Raw genomic sequence first — 27,485 nt, 5'->3', positions numbered from 1 at the left:
GAGTCTGTGACAAGATGTATATGGGTTGTTATTTAGATTATGTGTAAATGGTTACAATCATGGCATCTGTGGTTAAGGGATACTGAATGGTAGCCTTAATGATACCAGCACGGATTCATGAAGGGAAAGTCTTGCATGACCATTCTGGCTAAATATTGCAAAGTAATGAAACATCTGGATGCCAGAAATAACTGTGACATTATTTACTTTCACTACAGTAAAGATTCTGATATGGTTCCTCATGAAAAGCTTTTATATAAACTAGATAAAATTGAGATCAGATCCTTCACTGGGCAGGGAGCTGGCCAGAGATAAAGAAACAAAACGTAAACCAGGGTAGAAAGCAGAATCAGTAATCAGTCCCTCGGGGATCAGTTTTGGGCCACCCCTCCTGTTTCTAATCCTCCTTAATAACAGTGATAAGGGAATACAGAAGCTGTTGGCTGAAGGCCATGACTAGGTCATGTTGCTTCGATGACTTGGACTAGTTGCAGATACAAGTCTGGTCTGAAATACGGCAGCCGAAGTTTAATGCTTCTAAATGTACACTTTTGCACTTGGTGAACAGAAATCCAAAAGTTACTATAAGCTAGGGAGAAGAGCAGTTAAAAGTGGTTCAGGACAAAAGAGACAAAGGTTATTACACAATAAGATATGAAATTTACTGTGCAGTATAGCAACTAGGAAAGCACATGGGGTTCTGTGATTTATATATAAGCTTTGCAAGCAAAGGTTGTCATTCTCACTCTGTATGAGGCTGCATATCTAATTGCACCAGAAGAGAGGAGAGAGAAAAAAAAAAAGCACTTCTTGAGAAGGTTTAGAGAAGGATGACTCGCTTGGTGAGGAGTGCTAATTAATCATGAAGAATGGCTTAGAAGATGCAATCTAGAAAGTTTTCCAACTTATGGGGGTGTGGCAGAGAAAGTTTTCCATCTTGTGGAAGAGGAAAGGGAGGTTACTGAGGTGTGTAAGGCTAGATCTTTGGACAAAGTGTTGTAGATTAAAGAAATAAATTATCTGCCAAATTTGCCAACGCAGAGGGTTTGGTCAAGTTCAAGATGGAATTAGGTAAATATTTTTTGATGATAAGAAACAAAAGTAATTTTTTGGGTTTTTTTTTTTTTTTGGAAGATGCAGAAAAAATACACTTCCTTGCATCATTTAGCTATTCCAATATAATACTAAATGCTAAAAGAATGTATGCCAAAATATCTGTTCTATTAATTTCTTGGTGCCTTTTCTGAAGCTGTGTGCTTCAAAACTGCCAGTTTGATAGAGATATCTTATAATTTATAAATGTGACTAGTTATCTGAATGGAATCATTGGATATACATATGTGATGTTTCCCTGGCATTCTTCTTTATTTCATTCACCATACCTAATCACAATTTTCAACATTTCTGCAGAGTGATAATTTTATATGAGAAACCATGAAAATGCAACAACATTACCAATAACATTCTTTATTCTTTGATGTGACTTCATTTGTGACAAAAAATATTCAACATAATCACCACTGTGATCAAAACATAACTAAGCATGATGGAGCTTGTTCAAAAACACTATCTGCAGCAGGTTAACACCAGAAGTTGCAAATGCATTCTAGCAAAGCTTATCAGCATCAGCAAAAATAGAAAAAACTTCCCACATTATCTGTCCATCTCCTCCAATAGTTTTAGCTCTTCCCTGAATTTATCCAAACTATAACAACAACAGAAGGTTGGAAGTTACGTTTGGTATGTGTTTTCCAATTCTTCTAGAGTGCATGGACTATTGTTACAGGCACTGTCTTTGACATCAAAACTGTATATAAAAAATTGCATTGAATAGTTTTAAATGACTTTTTTAGGAGATATTCCACCATGAACACATGCTCCTATATAAATGCCTAAAAAAATGGATTAGATAACTAGAGAGGATAAACGTGTAACATAGTAAGGGTTTTGTTTGTCTAATGCTGTATCAGCTTGATTCCTTGTATTGCATTATTTACAACTACTAATAACAACAAAAGTGGCCAACATGGGTGGGTGATAACAAAGCACCATGCTTTGTTGTCTAAAAAGTACAGAATTCAATAACCTCCTTGTATAGAGTGAGTGGCAGGGGAGTTCAAAATTTTTGGTTGTGGTAGATAGGTGGCTCTGAGATTCAAATCGCCTAGGTTGGCATTGGTTGGATGATTTTTGTTATACATTATAATTAACTTAACTTCTAATCACTTGTTGGGCATGTCCATAGATGCCCTCGAAGGAATTACAATGGGAGGCCCATCAATCTCTCAGTTGGCCAACTCAATACCAGAGCTCACTCTTGTGCATCAGCAGCAATCTTTAAGGCAGAATATGCTGGTCCCACAAGAGCTAGTTATTATTGATGACTATTGTCAGGGAAACTGAAAATATACTGTGCAAAAAGGATAGGTGGAATATTATCAGGATAGGTCTGCTAGGGGCAAAAGTTTATGGCATTATAGAGCTGATATCATCTTTTAAGGGCATAAAAGGTGATATTGTTGTACATGTTGGGACTAATGACAGAGGGAGATCTTCAGACTTAACAGTTAGAGGTCAATGTTGAAAAAAAAAAAAAAAAAAAAAAGGCAGCTTAAAGTTAAATTTGAAAGTGTCTGCATTCTGACCAGATACGACAGAAATGCATATATGATGAGGGCCTTGTCAATCAATTCAGTCCTAGAGAGTTTGTGCAAGGCCCATGAGGTACAATTTTAGTCAGAATGGTCTGTGCTTGATAACAGGGGATAATGCTTCCAGGGATGGGATACACTTAAATAAAAAGAGTGCAAGAATATTTGCTGATGTTATCGAGATAGTGTTAAGTAGGTCAGAAAACTGCTAGCTTCAGAACAATTCACATACTAATCTATTAACAATAGCTGCAGGCAGAGGTGAAAGCAATTCTTGCACTGCTATTATTAGAATGAGCAGCAGCCTGTAAAGCAAGGTGCTGGGTATTTTACAGACTGCTAGGAATCCTCATGGAACAAGGCTGTGATAGGATAACTAAGGGTAAGAACAGATAATGTATACAAAAACTACAATTACATAACTTTGATGAATTTGAAATGCTGGAAAAGACATCAAAGGCAGATACTGTTGGGGTAGTAGAGATGTAATGTCACATAGATATAAGGAATGCAGAATTTGAATTGGAGCAGAAAGGATAGACAGGATAGGAAGGGAGGAGAGGTTCTGCTGTTAGTTAAGAAACAAAATCTAAGGGCATGCATCCAGTTGACACAGCTGGACAGTGCAATGTTGAGTCAGTTTGGTGTGACGTAAGGTGTGACTGGTAAAGCAAAAATGAGAGTAGGAGTATGTTATAGGCCTAATGACTCTGATGAATAAAATGAATGACTGTACAGAGATATAGAGCGGACTAGTAAATCAGAATGTCTTAAATTGGGGGATTTTAAACTTCCCAAATATTGACTGGAAATTGTGGGTTGATTACTTGCTAGGCTTTTGTTGATTGTTTTCTACAGCGGCACATTTGAGAGACAACCAGAGGGACTAATACTCTTGATCTGATTATCAGCAGTGATTATTCATGAATTAAGAATTTGCAGATAAAGGAACCACTAGGTGGTAGTGATCACAGCGTATTGATGTGAGATTTACTTAAAGATGTAACTACCATTAAGGGTAAAGGGAAGAATTTATGCTTTCATAAAGGTGACTACAATGGTCTCAGACAGTTTTTAAATTCTATACAGGGAGACGAACTGATGATGTTACCAACAGCAAATTCTAAATTGGAAGCATTCGAAGAATTAATCTTGGAAGCTACTAGGCTATTATTATTATTAATAGCCATATGGTGCAAGGAAGCCTGAGGCTTATGCTGCACCAGACAAAAAAAAATTCCCGAGTTACCCTGAGAGAGTCAAAAGTTGAAGGGAATCACCAAGAAAGAGAAGAATGATGATATCCAGCTCAGGACCCTAGGTGTGCCAAGCCCATACTCACCAGATATGAGCCCCTGGGGTTTCATACCAATTAAGAAATACTGTTCAAAGTTCAGGCCTAAATGAATGTCAGATGAACTAATGAGACTCGTGGCAGAGAAGAAAAATGCATGCGATGCACATAAATTATCAGGTGACGCAGAAGCCCACAGTACAGATAAGCTTGTCTGTAATCAAGTCACAAAGGAAGATAGGCAAGTGAAGAAGATTACGAGAAATCTTTTGCAAAGGATGCAAAGAAAAACAGAAGTCTTAAGCAAACTCTAGAAGGAAGAGGTGAATCAGGTAGGTCAACTTGATATCAATGGTTAGACTGTTGATGATCCTACTCAGGTAGCTGACAAACAATGAGTATTTTGCATCTACATTCACGCATGAGGAATTCTGTAGGGAAGTGGAGACCAGAAGCTTATCAAACTCTTACAAGGAACTAAATGATTTTGTAATACCTGACAGAAAAGTGGAGGAGAAATTGAAGTTAAACATAAGAAAGGCACCTAGGTGGATGGTATCTATGCAGTTATATTAAAGGAGGAAGCAAAGGAAGTAAGCAAACCCTTAGCCATAATTATGAGAGCATCTTTAGATCTAGGGAGGTCCTCACAGACTGGAGATGTGCAAATGTATCTCCAATTCATAAAGGGGGATGAAAGGGTGACACGAGTAATTACAGGCTCGTTAGTTTAGCTTCTGTTCTGCGGAAAATAATGGAGCCACTGGTTAAAGAAGCATTGCAGGATCATCTATACAAGACTGCAGTAATAATTCAGACACAGCATGGGTTTGTTAAGGGAAAGTTTTGTCTGACAAATCTGATTGGATACTATGATGTAGTTACAAAGGAATTGGATGAAAAAAATAATTTAGATATCATGTGTATACTTGGATTTCAGTAAAGCTTTTTATACTGTTGTACATAGAGGACTACTGTACAAATTGGAGCAGTATGGCATTAAGGGCAAGTTGCTGCTATGGATAAAGGGATGGTTGAGTAGGAGATGGAAGAGAATGGTATTCAATGGGCACTGCTCTTCATGAACTAATGTTATTAGTGGCATCCCTCAGGTTTTGGTGTTGGCCCTATTGTTATTTTCTATATTTATCAATGATATTGATGAAGGTTGTTATTTTCTATATTTATCAATGATATTGATGAAGGTATATCAGGCTTAATGTCCAAGTTTTCAGATGATACGAACATTGGCAGGGTTATTAATGACAGTAATGACAGTACACTACTGCAACAGGATCTATGAAAGTTGGACAAATGGGCTGAGAGGTGGCAACAGAAGTTTAACATTGACAAATGCAAAGTACAGCAAATAGGGTAGCATTAATCCTAGATTAACATACCAACTGTGCAGTACTACACTCAGAGTAATGGAGAATGAAAATGACCTGGAGATAATTGTGCAATGCAATGAGATATGAAGTTTCCAGAGCAATGCAGACAGTCTGTCAGAGCAGCTCATAGGATCTTGTTAATGATATACAAGAATTTTGCTAGCAGGGATAAGGAGGTGATTTTCCATTTGTATAAGGCCGTTGTTAGGCCACATCTTGAATACTATATACAAGTTGGGAGACCTCACTTTAGGAAGGATGTAGATATGCAGGAACAGGTGCTGAATCAGATTGGTAAAGGAAACAAAAGGGTATTCTTACCTAGAAAGGCTTCGGTTCTGCCAATTGCAGTGTCTCAAGACCAGGCACTTGCAGAGAGGTCTGATTTAGGTGTTTAAAGCCTTGAATGAATTGAGTGAGTAAACTGAATTTTAATGGTATTCTTCCACTTGCTAAGACTACACACATAAGGGAGTATAAATTAAAGTTGAGGAAGGATGGTTGCAGGATAGATGTGTGGAAGTTTGCCTTCAGCCAGTGGGATGTTGATTGTTGGAACTCGCTGCCATCTATTGTGGAAGTGGATGGGCTGAATATCAAGGGAATTCTAGACAAATGCTTGGAAGGTATGAATGGGTAAACTGTTTTTTTTTTTTTGGCTGATGCTATATAAAGTTGCTTTCTTGCATCATTTGCTAATACTACTACTACTACAAAAAAAAAAAAAAAGGTTAAAGATTTGGCTAATATAAAAGCAAAAAAGTTTCAGAAATATTTATCAAATAAAGTAGATGCACAAATATACCAAGAATATAAAGAGATTTGAAACAGAATCAATGTGGACATACAAAGAAATAATAATAATAAAACTAGAATAAATTTCAGAAAGAATTAAACATTTTTTTTACAATACCAACGAGACTAGTGTGGCAGAAGAAAAATGCATGAAATGATTCTAAATAATCTGTTTGTTATTTGGTTTTTAGGAGCATTAGCAACTAAGGCCATATTGCTCCAGGATATGGGGTGGTCATTCCCTGACCTTTCCGCATCCTCCGTATTTGGTGGTGATGGGCTCGAACCCCAGTCTAATCAAAAAAACGTGTGCTACGCACTGCTGCTCCTTCCCACCTGGCTACGGAGGCGCCACTAAATAATCTGTGGATATCACTGATAACTTATACTCATAAACAATAAAGTCATTAATGGGAGGAAGGGTTTAGGCAAGCTAAGGCAGATTAAAGAGCCTTTTGCTAAGAATGCAAAGAAAAGCAGCAAAGAATTGCTTATTCTTTTCCATCTAGTATTAGCATAAACAGAGAATTCTTTGCTTGTGCTAATACTAGACAGAACAGGAAAAACTTTATTTGTCCACTAGATATGGATGACATAACTACTGGCGATCCTGTTCAGATTGTTGACACTAAATAAATATTTTGCAACTACATCACACAAAAATAAAGGATGGGACAACAGAAGCATATCCAATTCCAAATGAGAGTTAAATGATATTCTATAACTGAGAGGAAAGGAGAAGTTTGATTTGATTTGATTTTTAATGGTGCATTGGCAGCTAAGGCCATAATGCGCCAAGTCAAGAGGAAATGAGAAGAGAAATCCTTGAAGTTAAAAGTAAATAAGCACCTGAAGCTGACCTAATTGATACAATCACAGTGAAAGAAGCAAAGCAGAGGTAAGAAAACGTTTAGTCATAACTATGAGAGTATGTTTGGATTCAGGAAGAGGTTCTTATAGATCGGAGATGTGCAAATGTCTCTCCTATTCACAAATGGGTGGGGGAATCAGAGAACAACGTGAGTAATTACAAACCTGTAAGTTTGACTTCTGCTCCAGGGGGAAGATAATGAAGTCACTGGTTAAAAAAAGTAAACCCAGATCATCTTGACAGGAATGCAGTAACACAATAATTAACAGTACAAAAGTTTTACAAGATCTTACCTGACCAATCTGATCAGTTAATATGATGTAGTCACAAAGGAATGGGATGAAAAAAAAAATTTTGACATCGTACTTAGATTTCAGTAAATCTTTTGATACTTTTCCATATGAACAGATTCAAAAGTATATACAAATTATGGAGTAATGTACAAGCTGGAGCAGTGTAGCATAAGAAACAAGCTGCTGCTATGGATAAAAGGTGACTAGGTGGCAGATGATCATTTTATCAGTCACTGCTCCTCGTCAACTGATGTCGTTAGTTGAGCCCATCGGGGTTCAGTGTTGGGCCAATACATTTTGCAGCCAGATCAAAATTTCACTGGTTGTTACTTATTAACAATAAGATGAAGGCTTATCAAGTTTAATGTCAAAGTCTGCTATGATACAAAGGTTGGTAGGTTGGTTAATGACAGAATTCATGATGTGCTACTGCAGCAAGACCTATGCAAAGAAATGTAGCAAGAATTCTTTGTTTATATACAATACTAGAAAGAAAAGGATGAGGAATTAGGCATATGGCCTGAGAAGTGGCAAATGGGGTTTAACATTGATAAATGCAAAACACTGCACTTATGTAGCAGTAATTGGTGTACCATCCAATTACATTGGATGGTACACCTTGAAAGCAGTTTTTGAGCACATGCTTCAATAATTACATGCAAGAGAGATACATACTAATTTTAACTTCATGTTTGTCACTATGTGTATATAATTATTGAGAATAGGCTTAACTTCATCTGCATTTTTACTTTTTTTGCACAATAGGTAATAAATATTTTCAATACCAAAATCAAAGAAAAAACTTTTGTTGAATAATACTGGGAGGTTTCAAATATGTAAACCAAGTAAACAAGGGGCATGACATTGCTAATGGTTGTGTGGGGTCTCGAAGACCCTATGTACCCAGCCATCAGTTAAGAAGGCAATAGAATCTAAAGCAGTGCGGCCAGTTGATGTGGGTTGTTAGTGTAATGCTGAGTAAGTTTGGTGTGGCATAAGCACTGGGAAAACAAAAATGAGAGGAATTGTAGGTCCAATGGCTGCAATGAGTACAGTGAAAAACTACAGAGATATAAGGGGATTGAACAAGATACTGGTTAAAACTTAAGGGTTCCTGGAATTCAGTCACGTGAAGTCAATTTGACCCCGACAATATTTCAATTTGTTGAAATTTCATCCACTCCATCCACACAGCTGAAACATCTAATAGCTGTTTTTGAAAATGTTTTCTTTGAATTCTCCACAGAAAATTCCAGAAATATTTGTTAATTATTATACAATTAGGAAAAATTCATGATTAAGTAAATCTAATTATATGCACATGTTGATTGACACCTATCATGTGGAGTTATTGACAGCATGCTCTCTTTACTGCTGCACGCTTTCACCCAATCAGTAATGACCTCTGGCTTTACAGCATTCTTTGTACATCTGGAATCAACCTGTTAATGCACATACTTCATGTTTCATGCAGAATTATCCTGTTATTGACAGACTCTCGTTTAATAAACGTGTACATTGAATGGCGCAGATTTTTAAATTTTCATTCAATCATCAACAGGTTTAATTTTAAGAAATTAATTAAAAATGTATGTTTTTAAAATATAACATGATTTTTCAGTTTTGTTTTCAGAAAAGATTGCAATCAGAGGTGGCATCAAAATAAATTAATAATTCTGAATTATTTTTTGCTGTTTTTAAAATTTTCACACAGACGGAGGAATTTCAGATCTTCCTGTGACTAGTTTACATATTAAAAAATTAAATACAAATGAAAGGTAACGAATATTATAAAACAAAGAAAATAACATCAATAAAATTAATACAAGTAAATACATGGATTATGTTAGGGTAACTAAGAGTAAGAATAGGTGTATGTATACTTGCATGTACACCAATTCTAGGAGTACAGTAAATAAATGGGATGAATTTGAAGTGCTGCTGGTCAAGCCATCAAAAGTGGATATTGTTGGGATATCAGAGATGTGGTGCCACATAGATATAAGCAGTGCAGAATTGGAATTTGGGGAGTACAGTGTGTACAGCAGCATTTCTCAACCTTTTCGTTGTTGTAGCACACTTTTAAAGATGCTAAAATTTTGCAGCACACTACAATAACTATATACTCATATATATATATATATATATATATATATATATATACTCATATTTCATATTTCATACTCATATTTTCATATTTCATATATATATATATATATATATATATATATATATATATATATGAATATAAAATTTTAAAGCAGATTTTTGCTACATTGGAAATATCCTTGATAAATATTGAAAACAATAATGGACCCATCACTTAACCATGGGGAACTTCATTAATAACATTACTCCATGAAGAGCAGTGTCACTCTCGTCTTCTTCCACTTAACCATCCCTTTATCAATAGCAGAAACTTACCCTTAATGCCACACTGCTCTAGTTTGTACAGCAATCTTATGTTTGTTTGTTTGTTTGTTATTTGGTTTTTAGGAGCATTAGCAACTAAGGCCATATTGCTCCGGGATATGCGGTGGTCATTCCTTGACCTTTCCGCATACTCCGTATTTGGTGGTGACGGGCTCGAACCCCGGTCTAATCAAGAAGCATGTGCTACGCACTGCTGCTCCTTCCCACCTGGCTACGGAGGCGCCCCAATCTTATGTACAACAGTATCAGAAGCGTTCTTGAAATCTACGCATGATGTCAAAATAATTTTTTGCATCCAGTTCCTTTGTCACTACATCATAGAAACCTATCAGATTGGTTAGAGAAGACCACCCCTTTGAAATATCCATGCTGTGATTGCAGTATAATTGCATGCCTGTCCAAATGGTCCTGCATTACTTCTTTGACCAGTGATTCCATTATTTTCCCTGGAACAGACGTTTAGCTAACAGGTCTGTAATTACTCTTGTTGCCCTTTGATCCCCCCCCCTCATGAATTGTGGATATATTTGCACTTCTCCCATCCATAGGGACCTCCCCTGAATCCAAGGATGCTCTCATAATTATGGCTAAGGGTTTGCTTACTTCCTTTGCTGCCTGCCTTAATATAATTGGATAGATTTCATCTGCCCTAGGTGCCTATTTTTATGTCCATCCTCAACAATTTCTCCTCCACTTTCCTTTAAGCCATTTAGCTCCTTTAGAGTTTGATAAACTTCTAGCATCCCCTTTCCTAAAGAATTCCTCATGTGTGAATGTAGATGCTAAATACCTATTCAATTTGTCCGCAACCTGAGAACAGTCATCAACAGTTAACTCATAGACATCAAGTGGCACAATATGATTCAACCCCTTCCTTCTACTGTTAATATAAACATAGAAGTCTTTGCTGTCTTTCTTTACATTCTTTGCCATATACTTCTCATAATTAGCTTTAGCTTGCCTAACCTCCTTTGTGAGTTGATTACAGACTAATTTATATCTACCATAGGCTTCTGTATCACCTGATAATTTATATGCATCCCACGCACTTTTCTTCTCTGCCACATGTCTCAATAGTTCACCTCACGTCCACGTAGGTCTAAGCCTTGGACAGTATGTCTTTGTTAGTATGAAAAGCCTAGTAGCTTCTTTGATTACTTCCTGAATACTTCCCATTTAGAATTTGCTGTTGATTACATCATCAGTTGGTCCCACTGCACAATTTAAAAACTCTGAGACCTCTGTAGTCACCCTTATGAAAGCAAAAGCCTTTCTCTTTACCTTTGACAGCAGTTAAGTCTTAAATTAAATTCTGCATTAGCAGAATCTAATTAAAGCACACTGAGATTGCTGCCACCAGTGGTTCTTTTACCTGCAAGTTTTTAATGCATGAAGAATCACTGCTGATAACTAGATCAAGAGTATTGCTTCCTCTTGTTGCCTCTCTACAATGCTGTTGTAGAAAAGTCATCCAAGAAATCCAAAAAAGTCTTGCTAGTGTGTGAATGACCAACCCACAAATTCCAGTCTACTTCTGAAAAGTTAAAAAACTCCATTATGAGACATTCTGATTTGCTTGCCCACTATTTCCCTGTATAGTTGTTTGGTATACTCATCACAGTTATTAGGCTATAATACACTCCTACTCTCAATTTTTGATGAGTCAGTTTAGAAACCAAACTGACTCATCATTGCACGTGTCACCTAAGTCAACTGATCCTACTAATGATATAACTGTTAGATTTAACATTCTTCTTAACTAAGAGCATAACCCATCTACCTCTCCTGTCCTGTCTGTCCTTCCTGTATACACTGTACTGCCCATATTCAAATTCAGCATCACATATGTCTGAGTGACACCACGTCTCCGCTATTCTTACAATGTCTGCATTTGATGACTTAATCAGTACCTAACCTAACCTCACAACATACAGGATACCTGTTCCCCTCTAAACCCCCACTACTCCATATCAAACTGCAACTCATGAAAAATTTTGTGAAGGTTGTTGTTGTTGTTGTGCTTGGATTTTTCTGGTGCAAAAGCTACAAAGGCCATATTGCACCTATCATAGTAGTTAATACTAATTTTATTGGTTTCTATGGGAGCAGTTAGAAACGGTTATATAAACCTATTCGTTTCAGAAAGAGAAAGAATTCTGTAATGTTTGAGTTTTCGCCTATGATGTGGCTAAGTGACAATTCCTGTAAGTTTGAGAGAGAAGTGAATGAAATTAGACGGGAGTTGTTATACAAGATGCATTCCAAGAGTATGTGTTTTATTGTTAGTGGCTTGTGGCAATGTGAACACTGTGGAGGGTCATTACCTGATAACAGAAATAGATGGGTCAAATGGGTGTGGCCTATTCGGGCTCTGGCCAGGACGACCTCTTCTTGTCTGTTTGTACGAAAATTGGAGGCCCATAATTGCGGTATAGGTTTAATTTCAAGGAGTTTGTTGTGAATGTGCGTTTGCCATTGTAGTTTCCAGCGTTCCTTACATATATTACGTATATGTACTTTGTAATCCCTGAACGGGACCAGAAAATTCATTGGGGATGTGCTGGATGGATGCTTGGCAGCATCATCTGCAATTTCGTTTCCCGGTATTCCAGTATGGCCTGGGATCCAGCAGAAGACAACATTTTGCCGATGATCTCGGAGATGAATCAATTCTGATCTGATTAGCTGTAGTAGCGGATGAGTAGATGGGGAAATTTTTTGCATTGCTAATAGGGCACTTTGCGAGTCTGTGTAGATTATACTCTTTTTGATTGAGAGATGGGAAATGTTTTCCAGAGCAAGTTTTATGGCATATAGTTCAGTGGTGTAACTGCTGCATTCTGTCGGAAGTGACACGGAAGTGATAGTGTCATGGAATACCACTGCTGCACCTGATCCATTCTCAGACTTTGGGCCGTCAGTATATATTTTCGCAAAGTCAGGATAACTTTGTAAATGTGCAGTGTGGAGCTGCTGGATGTTAATACCCGTTAAAGAGTGTTTTCCCCATTGGTGGAAATAATAGTCACAATACGGCAAGATGACAGACCATGGAGGAACGTGATCTGTAGGTTCTTGGTGGACTTTATTGAGTTGTATATTCCAATTTTCTGCTAGTTCCATTAACCTAATACCTGCAGGCCTCGTTGCATGTGGCTTGTTTCTATAAAACATGGTGAGTGGCGGATCATTAAATATTGACCAATTAGGATGCGTCGACTGACTTTGAATCTTGGTGGCGTAGTTCAATAGTAGCATCTTTCTTCTGATGTTTAGAGGAGCTTCGTAGGCTTCTACATAGAGACTTTGCACTGGAGATGTTCTAAACGCACCTAGAGCTATTCTTAGAGCTGAATGTTGAATAGGGTTGAGACGAGATAAGACACTTTCCCTAGCAGAATCAAAGACAGGTGCGCCATAGTCCAGACGAGATCTAATTATGGATCTGTATAAGTGAAGCAAGGTGTAGCGATCTGCTCCCCAGGTTGTTGCTGATAAGGCTCTGAGTATGTTCATTTTTTTTTGGCAAGCTGTCCGGAGATGTTCAATGTGTTTTTGATAGTTTAACTTTTTGACAGTCAAAAATTAAGCCAAGTAGACGAATACTATTTGCTATTGGAATAAGATGGTTATCTAAATGGAGTTCAGGATCAGGATGCATTTTACATATGGTACAGAAATGAATGGCAGTAGATTTCTGGCTGGATAGTCTGTAACCGTTTTGTGTCATCCAAATCTGGATCTGATTTATTGATATCTGCAATTGTCTCTCAATGTAGTTCATGTTTTGAGAGTGGCAGGAAATTGTGAGATCATCAGCATAAAGATATGAGTCTACTGTTTTCGGAATAAGTTCAGTTAAGTGATTAATTCTAATTGCAAATAGAGTGGCACTGAGAACGGACCCTTGAGGGACTCCTTCTTCCTGAGCAAAGTTTTTAGAGAGAATTCCTTGGTAACGAACTTGAAAGGATCTTTGTTCTAAGAAATTTTTGATGAAATATGGCAAATTTCCTCTCAGGCCAAGAGAATGTAGATCCTTTAAAATGCCGAAACGCCATGTGGTGTCAAAGGCTTTCTCAATATCCAGACAGACCATAACGAGATGCTCCTTTTTGATGAATGCATTTCTGATGTTTGCTTCGGCTTTAATCATAAGGTCCAATGATGATCGATTTTTTCTGAAACCAAATTGATTGTTATTGATTAACTTTTGGGACTCAAGATACCAAGTCAGACGGTGGTGAACCATTTTTTCGAGGGTTTTGCTCAGACAGCTGGTAAGTGAAATTGGTCTGTAGTTTTGAGGAACAGAATTGTCTTTACCAGGTTTTGGGACAGCCAGAACGTAGGAATGACGCCAGGAGCTTGGGTATGTATGTTCAGTGAATATTCGATTGAGGAAGAACAGCAGTGATGACTGTGACTTTGTATTTAAATTTTTGAGCATTATATAAAATATCCCATCAGGGCCAGCAGCGCTGTTTCTTGTGTTGGTAAGAGCATGCTGGAGTTCAACCATGGTAAATGGTTGATTATATTTTAGTGCACATCTGTCAGTGAAATTCAGTTTGGATTTTTCAGTTACACCTTTAATTTTTTGAAACGATTGGTCATAAGAAGTTGAGGAGGACAACTGGGAAAATACAGATCCTAGTGCATTTGCGATTTCTGCAGGAGTAGAGAGTTCCTGTCCATTCCAATTAATTAGTGGAGTAGATGTTGGAGGAATTTTGCCATTTAACAATTTTATCTTATTCCAGATCAGTCTGATGTCTGTATTTTTATTAACTGAGGAAGCGAATTTAATCCAAGATTCTTTTTTTGCTTTCCGTCTGATATAACGGGCTCTTGCTCTAAGTCGCTTGTAATTAATAAGATTGGAAGTGGTTGGATGTTTGTGGAATTGATTCCAAGCTTTGTTTTTCTCTTTTTTTGCATTGTTGCACTCTTCGTTCCACCAATAGTTTAATTTTCGCTTTTTCCTGACTTGGTATTGTGGAATTGCAGCAGTTGCAGCTGTTAATATTTGGTTTGTTATATGTTCAGTAACATGGTTGATAGAAGAGCACTGTATGATATGGTTGTCGAACGAGACAAGCGAGCTATATTTTATCCAGTCAGCCTTCGGAAATTTCCATTTTACTGGATTGTCTGTTGGTAATGAACGGGAAGTTTGAACTTTGCATATTATTGGGAAATGATCGCTGTTGTGAGGGTCGTTAAGAGTTACCCACTGGATACTTGGATAGAGCACTGGAGAGCAAATGGAAAGGTCTATTGCAGAGGTTGATCCGGTAGGAAAATGAACATAGGTAGGAGAGCCAGTATTTAACAACGTTAGATCCTGTCTATCTATTAACGTTTCAACAAGTTTTCCACGCCTGTCTAAGCTGGAAGAACCCCATAATGGGTGGTGAGCATTAAAGTCACCTAGTAGACAGAAGGGAACTGGTAGTTGCAACACGAGATCTTCGATTTCCTGGATAGAATATGGACGATTTGGTGGAAGATAAATTGAGACCAATGTAACGGTGATTCCAATTACTATGCGTGTGGCAACAGCTTCTAAAGAGGTTTGCAATGGAATGCATCTGGAAGGAACTCTTGAGTCCAACAGGATGGCTACTCCTCCATGAGCACTATTAGTGTCAGATCTATCTTGTCTGTAGATAGTGTAATTTTTGACTGTGGTGGAAACTTGGGGAGTCAAGTTGGTTTCCTGTAGGCACATAGCTACCGGATTGAAGCAGTGAATTAGTTCATTAATATCATCGATGTTGCTACGAAAACCTCTACAATTCCATTGAATGATGTGTTCCATTATTTGGTTTTGTTCGTGGAAGATGTATCTGACTGCTTTTTATATGTTGACTGTTTATGACGGTCCGGTTTTGGTTTTTCTCTTCGGGGAAAAGTGGGACGTCCCGATTCATTGCTGTCGTCCATATCATCTTCTGCATGTATTTCAAGCAGTTCTTCTTGACCGATAGAATCATCCGTATCCATGCTTGTTAGACCTGATACTTTCGTCTCAGCAGAATGCGGTTTTTGCAAATTTTCTGCTGCCTGATGATGCGGAAGTCTCTGGGTTGGAATTGTGAGTGGCGTGTTATTGCTTTGGTCTATTGAATTCGGTTTAGATGGATGCTGGATCAAGAGTACTGATCGTGCCCAGTCTGATATTGATATATTTGGAGAGATGGATACTTCAGTCTGACATGCTACTGATTCATGTTTGAGAGTGGTAGAAGCATAAGTGCGCGTTGGCATACTTAAGTTGATCTGTTTTTTCGCTTCTTGGTAAGAGACTTTATTTTCAATTTTATATTTTTGTATTTTTTTACCTATCTTCCATAGTTCACAGTCTTTAGAGTAGGCTGGATGTTTGCCACTACAATTAGGACACTGTGGTGTTGGAGCTTTGCATTCTGCTTGTGTGTGATTCTTGCAGCTGCAGTTTGGACATATGGCGTCTCCACGGCATGCTGTCTGAGAATGGCCGAACTTTTGACATTTAAAGCATCTGAGCGGATTTGGGATGTAAGGCCTAATGCGGCAATTCAAGTAACCTGCTTTGACAGAATCCGGTAGATTTGGCGTACTGAAAGTCAAGATTATGTTTCGCGTGGGAGTTAAGTTGCCGTCTTTTCTGATCATGATACGTTTTGCATGAGAGACATTTTGATCTTTTAGCTCCTGGACAATTTCTTCCTCAGAAACATATAATAGATCCCATTCGGAGATCACTCCTTTGGAAGAATTTAGTGTGTTGTGTGGGGTAACCTGAATTGGTATTCCGCTTAAAGAAGTAAGTTGTAGTAATAACTCAGAATGTCTTGAGTAACAAGTCTCTACTAGTAGATCTCCTGATTGGAGACGTTTAACCATTTTTGGTGAACCTGCAGCGTTTTCAAGGCATCTCTGGATGATGAAAGGTGAGAGCTTGCTCACAGGTTGGGATGACAAAGAGTGTATTATTAGGAAAGCTGGAGATTCCTGCTTCCTAGTGTCTTTTTTAAGTCTCTTTGAAAGAGAGAAGTCATGATCGGTGTCATTGTCAAGTTCATGTTGAGAGCACTTCGGCTCTAAACGTGGAAATTCATTTGTTTCCATCTTTGCTCCTTTTCGCCCCGAGGGTTGGTTTTTCCCCCAGGTTACCGGCCCCGCCACGTGGAGGCAGGAGCGGTGCCACCAGTGACCAAGCGGTTGTTTAAGTTAGTGGATTTGGTTAGTGATATATATATAAGGAATAAGAAAAGAAAGGTGGATTGCCTTTCTGGGTTCTTACTTTTGACTTTTAAAGCACAGAACCACTTCAAGTAAATAAAATAACAGACGCACTGGAAAATAAAGAAACTATATCACTTTGGAGATCACTTTATAATCACTGGAAGAAAATCGCTTGTCACTATCGCTTGGCACTCGGGGCCATTTTGTGAAGGCTTTGAAAGTGAATTTCTGCATTCACATGCAAGAGAAATTCCCAAGGCTTAGTACAGAGAAGATTAAGGCAGGCATTTTCATTGGTCCACAAATAATGCAACTTTTCAAAGATGAACAGGTCGAATGTGTCCTTGGTGACAGCAAGAAATTAGTCCTTTCAAAATGTCTTGACTGATTTTCTAGGAAATGTTATAGCTGGCACAACTACAGGTAGCTTGTGGAAGATCTCGTTACTTCTTACGAAAAACTGAGGTGCAACGTGTCATTGAAGATGCACTCACAACTGGATTTCTTCCCTCCAAGCTGTGGTGCCATCAGCAAAAAACATGGTGAGCACTTCCATCAAGACATTGCAGCAATGGAACAAAGATACAAAAGCAAATGGAGTGCCAACATGTTGGCAATTATTGTTGGATGGTGAAAACGGATGCTCCCGAAACTGAATACAAGCGAAAGGTAAAAAGGTCCCGTGTTTGATAAAGGTATGTTCATAGCTACATCTTACTGCCATATAAATAAATATACCTTGTGTAAATATAAAAACATTTAAGTGCTGTTTCTGCATTTAGCACCCCAAAATCTATAAAGTAAACTTACTTTCATGCCCATAAGATATGACCCAAAATTTGTTGTTCAGTGTAATTAAAGGATAAGACAAAGAGATTCGAGTCCTACTCTCTCTTTAGTCTAGTAATGCATGAATTAAGGAAATAAATTAGAACAATAAATAAAGGAATTAGAATAAAAAAATATAATTTGCTATAAAGATGATGTTTTCCTCTTCTGCATATGTAGTTTGCTTGTCAATTTCAAGGAAAGTTGCATCATTAATGTCAGATAATGAAAATTTACAGAGGCATTAATATTCATCAGAAAGCAAAATAGGAAGTAGAAATACCCATAAGAAAAACAAAAAGACTAATAAAAGCAAAAAAAAAAAAAAAAAAAAAAAACACTGTTTAAATTGGAATTAGAAGGGAAAATTATAGGATGATTAAATAAGTTTAACTATCAGAGTATATACAGGGTGTTTCAGTTAAACGTTTCAGAACTTCTAAGAGGGGTAGGGTACATCCTGACAACTCGAAATCATATAGCAATGTGGGGTCGGAAATGCTTTCCTGAAGCGGTGTTGTACACAGAAGCACCATAAAGAAAAGAGACCGTAAGTGAGAAATCGTTTTAATAATACATGAAAAGAAGCAAAAGGTACATGGATTAAAGTAAGTGTTCGAAGTTTCTTCCACGGGCTACAATGCACGCCTCACATCTCCGACGCATGGACATCCGAACATTCTGGAATACTCCAGGCAGCGTGTCCAGACACAGCAACCGGAGGATTATGCACCTCGTATTGCTTTCGCACAGTGGTACCTTGGAAAATGTGCTACAAATCCCCTTTTTCCTGTTGAAGTGTTGTTTTCCGATGAGGCATCCTTCACAAGGGAAGGAATTTTCAACACGCATAACGACCATATCTGGGCGGTCGAGAACCCGCATGCAATACGACGTCGTGCAGCACAGATTCGATTTTCGGTCAATGTATGGGCCAGTATTATGGGAGATCACCTCATCGGACCTTACCTGTTACCGTGTCGTCTAACCGGACCTATCTACTTGATCTTTCTGCAGCAAGTATTGCCACAACTTTTGAGAGATGAACAGATTTCTGCATCGACGCAACAGACAATGTGGTTCCAACACGATGGAGCCCCTGCCCATTATAGCGGAGATGTTCGTAACTACCTGGATGTCACATTTGGTCAACAGTGGATCGGACGTGGTGGTCCCGTGCGTTGGCCTGCTCGGTCACCCGACCTATCATGTCTTGATTTTTATTTCTGGGGTCATATGAAATCGCTAGTTTATGACACCCCTGTTGACAATGCTGAGGAGCTGGTTGCAAGAATCACAGTAGCTGCCGAAGAAATTCGAAATTCGCCTGGAGTATTCCAGAATGTTCGGATGTCCATGCGTCGGAGATGTGAGGCGTGCATTGTAGCCCGTGGAAGAAACTTCGAACACTTACTTTAATCCATGTACCTTTTGCTTCTTTTCATGTATTATTAAAACGATTTCTCACTTACGGTCTCTTTTCTTTATGGTGCTTCTGTGTACAACACCGCTTCAGGAAAGCATTTCCGACCCCACATTGCTATATGATTTCGAGTTGTCAGGATGTACCCTACCCCTCTTAGAAGTTCTGAAACGTTTAACTGAAACACCCTGTATAAATAGCTCAAGAATAACTCAAACAGAAGTAGAACAAGTATTAAAAGTGAGTACAATATCCAATCAGGAGGGTTATATAATCTGGAACAATACAAATATTAATTAGGATGCTAAAATTAAAATACTGTATATAAAACTACAGTGAGCCCTATACTAATGTATACATCTAACACAAGGGGTAAAACAGCAAAAATAAAAAAAAATAAATGAAACTACAAAAATAAAAACACAGGACAATAATAAAACATTAAGAGATAAAGTTAAAAATGTGGGGAAATTATAAAAAACAATGCAGAATACAATCTATTAATAAATGGATACATAACAAGATAAAGAATGCAAAAAACATACACATTGGATAGAGAATGACAAATGCACAAAAAATATTAAAGAACTGGAGACCCCACAAGCAAACAAAATAAAGGAAGACTAAGAAGATGGAAAGATACTTTATTCTGAACCTAACAGCAGAATTCTTAGTGTGAAAAGAAATATTTTTGTTCTTATGATCACTGAAGTAACTTGCTGGAATAATGCATGTGTCATGTTTACAGTTCCAGCTATTATAATTCTGTCCCTAAATCAATGTTTTACTATTCCCGCTATTATAAGGAAGTGTAACCAAAACAAAATTCATGTGATCTGCATTCTTTAAGAGATTAACCTCTACCCCACCTTCCATTAATCTATCAAACATGTCTAACATAAGCAGTGTCACATGATTTGTGGTTTTGATGGTGCATGGGCGACTAAGGCTATGATGCACCAAGTCCAGAGTGTCATATGAACCTCCATCAAGGGTACTCAGGGGGCTCTTTACACTGAATAAGCTTCAGTCAGTTTCCATTGTCACTATGTGACAGAACAAAATTACAAGCTCTTCTACTCGGCACAACTGGTTAGTACAGAAAAATACAGTCTTTATTGCTTTTATTCCATATATATAAAAATAAATATAAACTGAGTGGATGGAAATCATGGGATACCTACCTACCTAGTAATGGGTAGACCCACCTTTCGCCTGGATAAGGGCAGTCTCACAGAGAGGCATTGAGTACACTAGTTCACAAAAGCATTCCACAGGTATTTCCATCCATTCTTGCTGCACTGCTGTCCATAATTCTGTCTCATTCCTGGGTGGAGGAATCCAAAGCTCGAACAGACCTTTCCACAGACCACAGCATCCCAAAAAGATGCTCCACAGGGTTGATTTCCGGTGAACGGGGAGGTCATTCCATGGTGGTAAAATCTGCAGAATGCTCTTCAAACTATGTTCTAGTCACCATGGCTCTTTGCGGAGGTGCATTGTCCTGCTGGAAGAGCCCAATGTCCTCTGGGTGCATGATGACCATGAAGGGATGCAGAGGGTCTACAAGGATTGATATGTAACCTGGACTGTTCAGAGATGCTTCTAGATGTACCAGAGGCCCCAATGTGTGCCACTTGAACACGCCCCAGACCATTACTAGCCATCCACCTGCCTAAACAGTTCCTCGTTGACAGGATGATTACATAGCTTCGTGTGATTTCTGCCAGATACGCACCCTTCTGTCCACTCGAAATAACTGGATACAGGACTCATTGGACCAGGAGACCCATCTCCAATCATCCAAAGTCCAGTGCCGATGTTCTTTCGCCCAGCTGAGGCATAAGAGTCCTGTGTCATGGTGTTAGCAATGGGACTCAGGTGAGTTGGTGGCTCCCATAACCTATTGCGGCTAATGATCACCCGATGGTCTTGGTGGAGACATTACTGGCACCTCCCTTGTCAAAGTTGGCAGTGATTTGTGCCACTGTCGCTCTCCGGTTGGCTGAAACAATGTGAAACAGATGTCGATGCCCACATTGATCCACCACCTTTCTCCACCCACAGCACTGTCCACGATGAGATGTTATTCCAGAAATGCTGCATTTCTGATTCACTCTTGATACTGTCGAATGGAGATAGTGCAATTCCTGTACTACCTACAAAAAAAAGTGATCCTTGTGTCAGGCACACACTATCATCCCTCTTTCAAAGTCAGTTAACTCACAACATTTATCCATACTGACAGAGAATTACCATCTACATGAATGCAGTGATGAAGCGTACCTATATACCTGCCAAGTGGTGGGTTCATCCATTAGCAGAAGGGATGACAATGCCATGTTGCCTAGGAATCAGGTATTCTATAACTCTGTCCTTTCAGTGTGTGTGTGTGTTTGTGTGTATATATATATATATAAAATATACTATGAAACGAAAACATTAAAATATTTTTTTTTATCTCATAGTACAGCGTTCTTTCATAAAAATTCTAGCAACTTCTTTCTTTAAAATTTAATAATCAGATTTAGCAAACAAGCCTTAGCCCCATTCAGTCTGTTAAAAATGTTTTTACTGCAGTGAATTTTTTTTTTTTTAACAAATCAAACATATTACAATTTAGAAAAATACAAATTTATGCTGGGGGGAGTGCAGCATACACACTGTTACTGATGATGCAGTAAAAAAGTGTGATTCCACTTCCACCCCCCCCACAGCAATATAATCCAGGAAGATTCTGAACAATAAGTATGGAATCCTTATAGACAGATCATCACTAGCAGCGTGAAAACATCCACCACACTCCTATTCCCCATCCCCATGTGAACAACTAGAAATGCCATCTTTCTGCTTTGAGAAGTACCAAGTGCAGTTTTTGAGCTTTAGGGTCCAGTTTTAGACTGGCCCCATATTTAATGTTAAAGATCTTTAACAATAAACATGAGGGTCCTTAATGGTACAGGCACTTCAGCAATGTGAGTGCATCTACTTTACCACTCCCACCTCCCCCTGTTGCACAACTAGAGTTGCCCCATCTGCAGTTTGACTTGGAGAAATGACAACTTCAGTCTTTGGGCTAATGCTTGTCATGTTTCAGTTCTGGATTTTGTTATAATTTATCCAAATCACAGAATGGTAGCCAGAAAAATTAAAATTAACACAATCATTCCAATCCATTTTGATATAATTGTAATATCACTGTATTATTAAGCTATTTTTTCAGCACATTTCAGCTCATACACTTGCACATTAAAATAATATCTTACAAAACTATTTAATACTTGTATTATGTATAAAAATGTTATAAAGGAGGAGCTGTCAGCATTTCCACTATTGCGCATGGAAGACTACTGTAATGATATGTAAAAATTGGAGCAGTATGGCATTATGTTACAATGGATAAAAGGGTGGTTGGGTGGGAGATGACAGAGATTGGTAATCAATGGATACTACTCTTCATGGAGTCCCCCAGGGTTCGGTGCTGGGCCCATTGTTGTTTTGTGTATTTATCAATGAAGGTAATCAGGCTTATTGTGCAAATTTGCAGATGATACAAAGATTGGCAGGGTTATTAATAACAGTATTCTACTGCAACTGGATCTAGAAAAGTTGAGCAGATGGGCTGAGAAGTGGCAACTGAAATTTAACATTGATAAATGCAAAGTACTGTATATGGGTAGCAGTAACCCCAGAGTAATGTACCAACTGTGTGGTTGGTACTACACTCAGGGTAGTGGAGAATGAAAAAGACCTGGAGGTAATTGTGCAGTCAGATATAAAGTTTTCTGAGCAGTGCAGACAGGAAGCCAGAGCAGGTCATGGGATCTTGTCAATGATATACAGGAATTTTGCTAGTAGGGATAAGTTGGTGATTATCCCTTTGTATAAGACAATGGTCAGGCCACACTTGAGTACTGCATACAGGTCTGGGGGTCTCATTTTAGGAAGGTTGCAGAGTTGCTAAAATTAGTACAGAGAAGGTTAACAAGATTGGTGAGGGGGAACAAAGGGGTACTCCTACCAAAAAAGGCTTAAATTCTGCAAATTGCAGCAGCTGGAGACAAGGCACCTGCAAGCTGGGCCGTACTTATACTACTGGGGGCCTGAGGCACTAAGCTCTTGCAGGGCCCCTTTTAGGATACCAGTCCAAAAAAAAAAAACTTGCACATTAAAATAATATCGAAAATTATAAATAATTATTATAAATTAATTATAAATAATTACAAAAATATTATAAAACATCCACATCTTGTTTGTTCACAGTAAAAATAGCAGGTGTGTTTTATAATACACTTAATACACTAAATTATAACACAATAGCTAAATTATAGTTCATACAATTTATGTGCATAAACATTTTTTCCTCGACTTTGCCCTGACAAAAATATCAATTAAATCATCGTAATTAATGCTGTTTAGTAGTTCAGATTTAATAAATAACAATGACAAATTACTCATTTTATCTTGAATTAAATTATTCCTGAAATAGTTTTTTACTTGTTTGAGAACAGAAAATGACCATTTCCCCGCTTGTGTTTGTAACAGAAATTGTGAGAAATATTTTCAGAATTGTTTTGACATTTGGAAATGTTGATCTAAATCCATCATTAATAATATTGTACATATACTCAATATTTGAAATAATTTCTTCTTTGGCATTGCTGCTGTTATGATTAATGCCTTTTTAAATATTAATATATCATTGTTTTAATTCCTGCTTCATTTAATTCATTGTTCATTGACAATTTCAGATTTTTAATTCAAATGAGATTATAGTAACAGCTTAAAAGTAATATAACTGATAATGATTCAATATAAAAAATTAATACTTGAATCAATTCATATTTTAAGAGCAAGAAAACAAGAATCTTTCAATAAAGGAAATGTATACCATAGTCACAATAGATAACAAAACATTACATATATCTGATATTTAAATTTTCTGTTACAACAGAATCAAAATTTATTAAACTACAACACTACTTTCAGAGAGATATATACATACCTATATTTACTTCAGTGTGTGCACTCTGGCGTATCACACTTTAACTTTGCACATCATCAATTAAACTAAATGTTACAGTTTTCAGGTCTCAGCTTATATAGATTCTCAAATCCATGGGTGGTACAATTAAAAGTTTCTGCAGAGAGAATAAAATTTCCATATAACGAACCTCTGGCCTTCAGGCAATAGAGCTGCTGCTGCTGCTACTTCTGCTTTAGAAAGCACGAATTAAGAACTATAAGGATTAAAATCCACAATTTACTGTTCATAATACATTTACAACCACATCTCCCACATACTATATTGAGAAGTCGCACTGGTCATTGCTTTCTTGTGTTCGTAGCCAGTGGAAAAGATTAAGGCATATTCCCAATGCAGATAATACACCATGGTCAGCATGTGTTCTATTGTTACACCCTATTAGAAAATTAGGAGAGAGTGATTTTTCTTTATTCTGGAAATTAATCTGTTCTTTTGGAGAAATAAGTCATCCACACTTTCAATAAATTTCAACTGTCTCTGTTTACAATGTAAACATGGTAGGCACAAGTGGGCCCCTAGTTTAGAACAGAGCTTTAAAAAACAGAAGTCGATTTAAAAGTTTCTTATTAAAGAGGCCCCTCTATCATGAGGCCTGAAGCTAGTGCCTCATGTGCCTATTTATAAGTACAGCCCTGCCTCCTGCGAGGTGAACTGATTGAGGTGTATAAAGCCTTGAATGGATTGGGCAATCTCAATGCTGATTGGATTCTTTCTCTTGCTCAGATTACGAACCTGAGGGGGGGGGCTTAAATTCAAACTGAGGAAAGGCAGTTGTAGAATAGATGTGCAGAAATTTGCCTTTAGCCAGAGGGTAGATGATTACTGGAACAAACTGCCATCTGTCATTGTGGAAGTTGATAGCTTTAATAAATTCAAGTAAAAAGTGGACGGACTTTTAGAATGAATGGATGTGCACATTTTTTTTTTTTTTTTTTTCTTTGGCTGATTGTGTATGAGCTTGCTTCCTTGCATCATATGCCTCTACTAATAATACTAATGAGCTACTTTAAAAATTAACAATTTCACAAAATCGACCTCTGGTGACTTTTTACAAGTGTATCCCTATTTTAAGCTATTTTTAGAATCAATTGTAACTTTTTATTATTAAAAAAAATTGTTAGCTACATAAACATTGGGACTAAACTTAAAAAGTAAATCGAACAACTAATTAATGAGATTTACAACATTAAATGTTCTCCAGAAAATATTTTAATTTCTATGCACTTCGATTAATCCCAAATAAATAAAACTTAACAAATTCACTTTTTAATTTGATAGTAATCCCAAAAAAATATACTTTACATGAAAAAAAATTCAGGATTACTTTTACTATTAGGCCCTTCTCCCTGTCAGAGATTTGAAAAAATCGCAAATCTATTCACTACTGTTGATGGCAACTTACCAAATCATCTTTACAGGGTTTTTGATTCTGCACAAGATTTGTGAAAGTATCACTTACAGAAGGAACTGATGAGCATAATTTATGCTGCAGAAAAACAGAAGATGCGAGTTGAACGTTAAGCTCACGAGGTGAGGATGATAGTCGCTCAATAATTTTGGTACCAGCTGATTTAAGTGTGTGATACAATTTTAACACCATCATGAGGTGCATAGAGTAGGAATATCTTACTCTGTGATAAGGAGCACCTGAATTTTAGAATATTCAAAATGGCCCTCTATACTGCTCGATATCCTACTGATATTTTACGCAGAGTCACCTCTGTCACCAAAATAAGAAGAAAAATGAATTGTTAAACAGCACACGGTAAACAAAATTCTATAGCACATTACCTTCTGCTTCCAAACCACAACACAAACATGCGAAACAGCCGGCACTGAACCGCCATCTAGTAATATGATCTAGGTATACCTCAATTATGTTTTTTTAGGAAATATGCTGTGGGATGGTGCCCTCGCGGAAAGCACAGTTGATATAATCACTGCCCTCCCCACACAGGGTTTAAAAGAGCTGAGCTCGAATCACCTCAGTGGTACAAGGAATTTTTTATAGCCTTTTCCATGACGTAGAAAAGGCTATAAAAATCAGTCTCGGTCGAAGGTTGCATGTATTTTTTTTCCCCATGGACTTGAACATCTGGCAAACAGACAAGCGATCAAAATACATGCAATTTACAAACTGCATAGTGCGCAATAATGTTCTTAGTTGCTGATGCTTCTAAAGACCCAACAACAATAGAGGGAATGGTGGAGGCGAAATCATTAAAGACCTTTATTATACTGTACAGATGGAATGCCTGAAAGAAAGATGTCAACAGTGACTTCCACCGATAAGGATATTTCTCTCACACTTGCACGCGCAATCAATCAATGTCGACTTATTTTGCAAACTCGATTATTACAGCGATCATTCCCCAAAAGCAAGATCAAAATACGAAAGTGTGGGAAAAAATATTTTACCAAAATTAGTAATAATGGCAGAAACATTTTGTTCACTGTTCAGTGTCTGCATGGTAGCGCAGTGGTATCGTTGGCAGGGTTGTTAATGACAGTGTGCTACTGCAACAGGATCTAGATGGGCTAAGAAGTTGCAACTGAAGTTTAACCTTGACAAATGCAAAGTACTGCATATGGGTAGAAATGACCCCAGAGAAAAGTACCAACTGTGTGGTACTACAATTAAGGTGGTAGAAAATGAAAAAGACCTGGGGTTAATTGTGCAGTCAGATATGAAGTTTTCTGAGCAATGCAGAAAGGCTGCCAGGGCAGGTCATGGGGTTTTGTCAATGATATTAGGAATTTTGCTAGCAGGGAAAAGAAGGTGATTGTCCCTCTGTATAAGGCAATGGTCAGGCCACGCCTTGAGTACTGCGTACAGGTCTGGAAACCTCATTTTAGGAAGGATGTCGATTTGCTTGAGCGTGTACAGAGAAGGGCAACAAAATTGGCCTTTGCAGAACTTAAGCCTCTCTTACCAAGAGAGGCTTAAGTTCTGCAAATTGCAGTGGCTGGAGACTAGGTACCTGCGCGGTGATCTGATTGAGGTGTATAAGGCCTTGAATGGGTTGAGCATGCTGAATTCTGATGGGATCCTTCCACTTAGCATTAGCATTGCATTAGCATTAGTAGAGGCATATGATGCAAGAAAGCAAGCTTATTCAGAATCAGCCAAAAAAAAAAAAAAAAAAAACCCTCTCCCATTTCACCCCTCCGTTCGTTCGAAATACCTGTCCAGTTGAGCTTTAAATTTGTTTAGGCTATCAACTTC

The 27,485-nt window shown here is 37.8% G+C and overlaps 1 protein-coding gene across 1 annotated transcript in view; it reads right to left on the bottom strand.

The window, feature by feature from the left end:
• Positions 1-26,073, bottom strand: part of LOC150080941 (pseudouridylate synthase RPUSD2-like) — a 234,786-nt gene extending 208,713 nt beyond the window's left edge. Inside the window, exon 1 of the mRNA XM_090380859.1 lies at positions 25,662-26,073. Within this exon, the coding sequence (XP_090236985.1) occupies positions 25,662-25,871 (210 nt within the window). The 5' untranslated portion in view covers positions 25,872-26,073. The remainder of the gene's footprint in view (positions 1-25,661) is intronic.
• Between the last annotated feature and the right edge of the window lie 1,412 nt (positions 26,074-27,485).

Source organism: Mastigoproctus giganteus, chromosome 9 (genome assembly GCF_048544385.1).
Source record: "Mastigoproctus giganteus isolate SK-2022 chromosome 9, ASM4854438v1, whole genome shotgun sequence".
Lineage (NCBI taxonomy): Eukaryota > Metazoa > Arthropoda > Arachnida > Uropygi > Thelyphonidae > Mastigoproctus > Mastigoproctus giganteus.
The sequence above is the reverse complement of the archived record's forward strand: the minus strand, read 5'-3'. Positions and strand labels throughout refer to the sequence as shown.